This window comes from Sorghum bicolor, chromosome 7 (assembly GCF_000003195.3).
Source record: "Sorghum bicolor cultivar BTx623 chromosome 7, Sorghum_bicolor_NCBIv3, whole genome shotgun sequence".
Classification (NCBI taxonomy): Eukaryota; Viridiplantae; Streptophyta; class Magnoliopsida; order Poales; family Poaceae; genus Sorghum; species Sorghum bicolor.
Window position 1 is genome coordinate 57,436,246 of NC_012876.2, and position 1,575 is coordinate 57,437,820.

The 1,575-nt window shown below is 64.2% G+C and overlaps 1 protein-coding gene across 1 annotated transcript; it reads left to right on the forward strand.

Moving 5' to 3' along the window:
* Window positions 1–1,271, forward strand: LOC8077867 (omega-hydroxypalmitate O-feruloyl transferase). The gene is made up of 2 exons (XM_021465702.1): window positions 1–495; window positions 576–1,271. Exons 1-2 carry the CDS (start codon window positions 1–3, stop codon window positions 1,269–1,271), a joined length of 1,191 nt encoding a protein of 396 aa, XP_021321377.1.

The following is a 1,575-nucleotide window of genomic DNA, read 5'->3' on the forward strand; positions in this document are numbered from 1 at the left end:
ATGGCGTCGAGGTTACACGTCTCGACGCTATGGATCACGGCGTCGAGGTCCCTGGCTGCGCCAGCGTGGCTTCTGACGTGGCAGAGACCTCGACGCCGTAGATCATGGCGTCGAGCTCGACGCCATAGATCACGGCGTCGAGCTCTCTCCAACCTGGACCAGAACATTGCCGTCATCGTGCAGACCGTGTACTGCTTCAGGGCGGCTGACGACGGCGGCGCCGGCAGAAGCAGCGCCTGCGACGTGCTGAGGGAGTCGCTGGCGAAGGTGCTCGTCCACTACTACCCGCTCGCTGGGCGGCTGGCGATCTCAGACGATGGGAAGCTGGTCGTGGACTGCACGGGCGACGGCGCCGTGTTCGTGGAGGCCGAGGCGGACTGCGCCATGGCGGACATCGGTGACGTCACCGACCCCGACCCCTCCGTCCTCGGCAGGCTCGTGTACAGCGTCCCCGGCGCCAAGAACATACTCGAGATGCCGCTGCTTGCAGCCCAGGTACTATTTGCTGCTCATCTTCTGGATCGATGGACAGAGTTAATAACAGTGGGCGATCGATCGATCCATGGACATGCAAGGTGACCAAGTTCAAGTGTGGCGGCTTCGTGCTGGGGCTGGCCATCAACCACTGCATGTTCGACGGCGTCGGCGCCATGCAGTTCGTCAACTCGTGGGGCGAGACGGCGCGCGGCCTCCCGCTGTCGCTCCCGCCGGCCCTCGACCGCGCCGTCCTCCGTGCGCGCGACCCGCCGCAGGTCGACTTCCCGCACCACGAGTTCACGCAGATCACCGACGACGACGCCGACGACGGGGAGGACGAGGAGGACTCGGAGTCCCCGCTCCTGCACCGCTCGTTCCGGTTCACGCCGGCGTCCATCGCGCGCCTCAAGGCGGCGGTGGGGGTGCTGGAGGAGGGCCGCCGCGCGTGCACCACGTTCGAGGCGCTGGCCGGGTTCGTGTGGAGCGCGCGCACGCGGGCGCTGGGGATGCGCCCGTCGCGCCGGAGCAAGCTGCTGTTCGCGGTGGACGGGCGGCCGAGGTTCTCGCCGCCGCTCCCCGCGGGGTACTTCGGCAACGCCATCGTGCTGACCAGCGCGGCGTGCCCCGCGGGGGAGCTGGCGTCGTCGCTGCCGCGCGCCGTGCGGCTGGTTCGCGGCGCCGCGGCGGCCGTGACGGACGTCTACATGCGGTCCGCGGTGGACTACTTCGAGGCGACGCGCGCGGGGCCGTCGCTGGCGTCGACACTGCTCATCACGGCATGTAGAACTGGATGAACTCTATGCTATGTAGTTCAGAGCTCGACGCCGTGATCTATGGCGTCGAGCTCGACGCCGTGATCTACGGCGTGTGGCACAGCCAGGGACCTCGACGCCATGATCCATGGCGTCGAGACGTGTAACCTCGACGCCATGAAGCATGGCGTCGACCTCCTGGGTCCAAAACAAGATTAAGTTTTCTAGGGGTCCAAAAGAAAATTTTTTTTTTAAAAAAAAGTCAAATTTTTAAAAATTGGGAGAAAGAGGCGACACACACAAAACAATTTAAAAAGTTTATTTTCAGCCAGACAGCCCAAAAAAA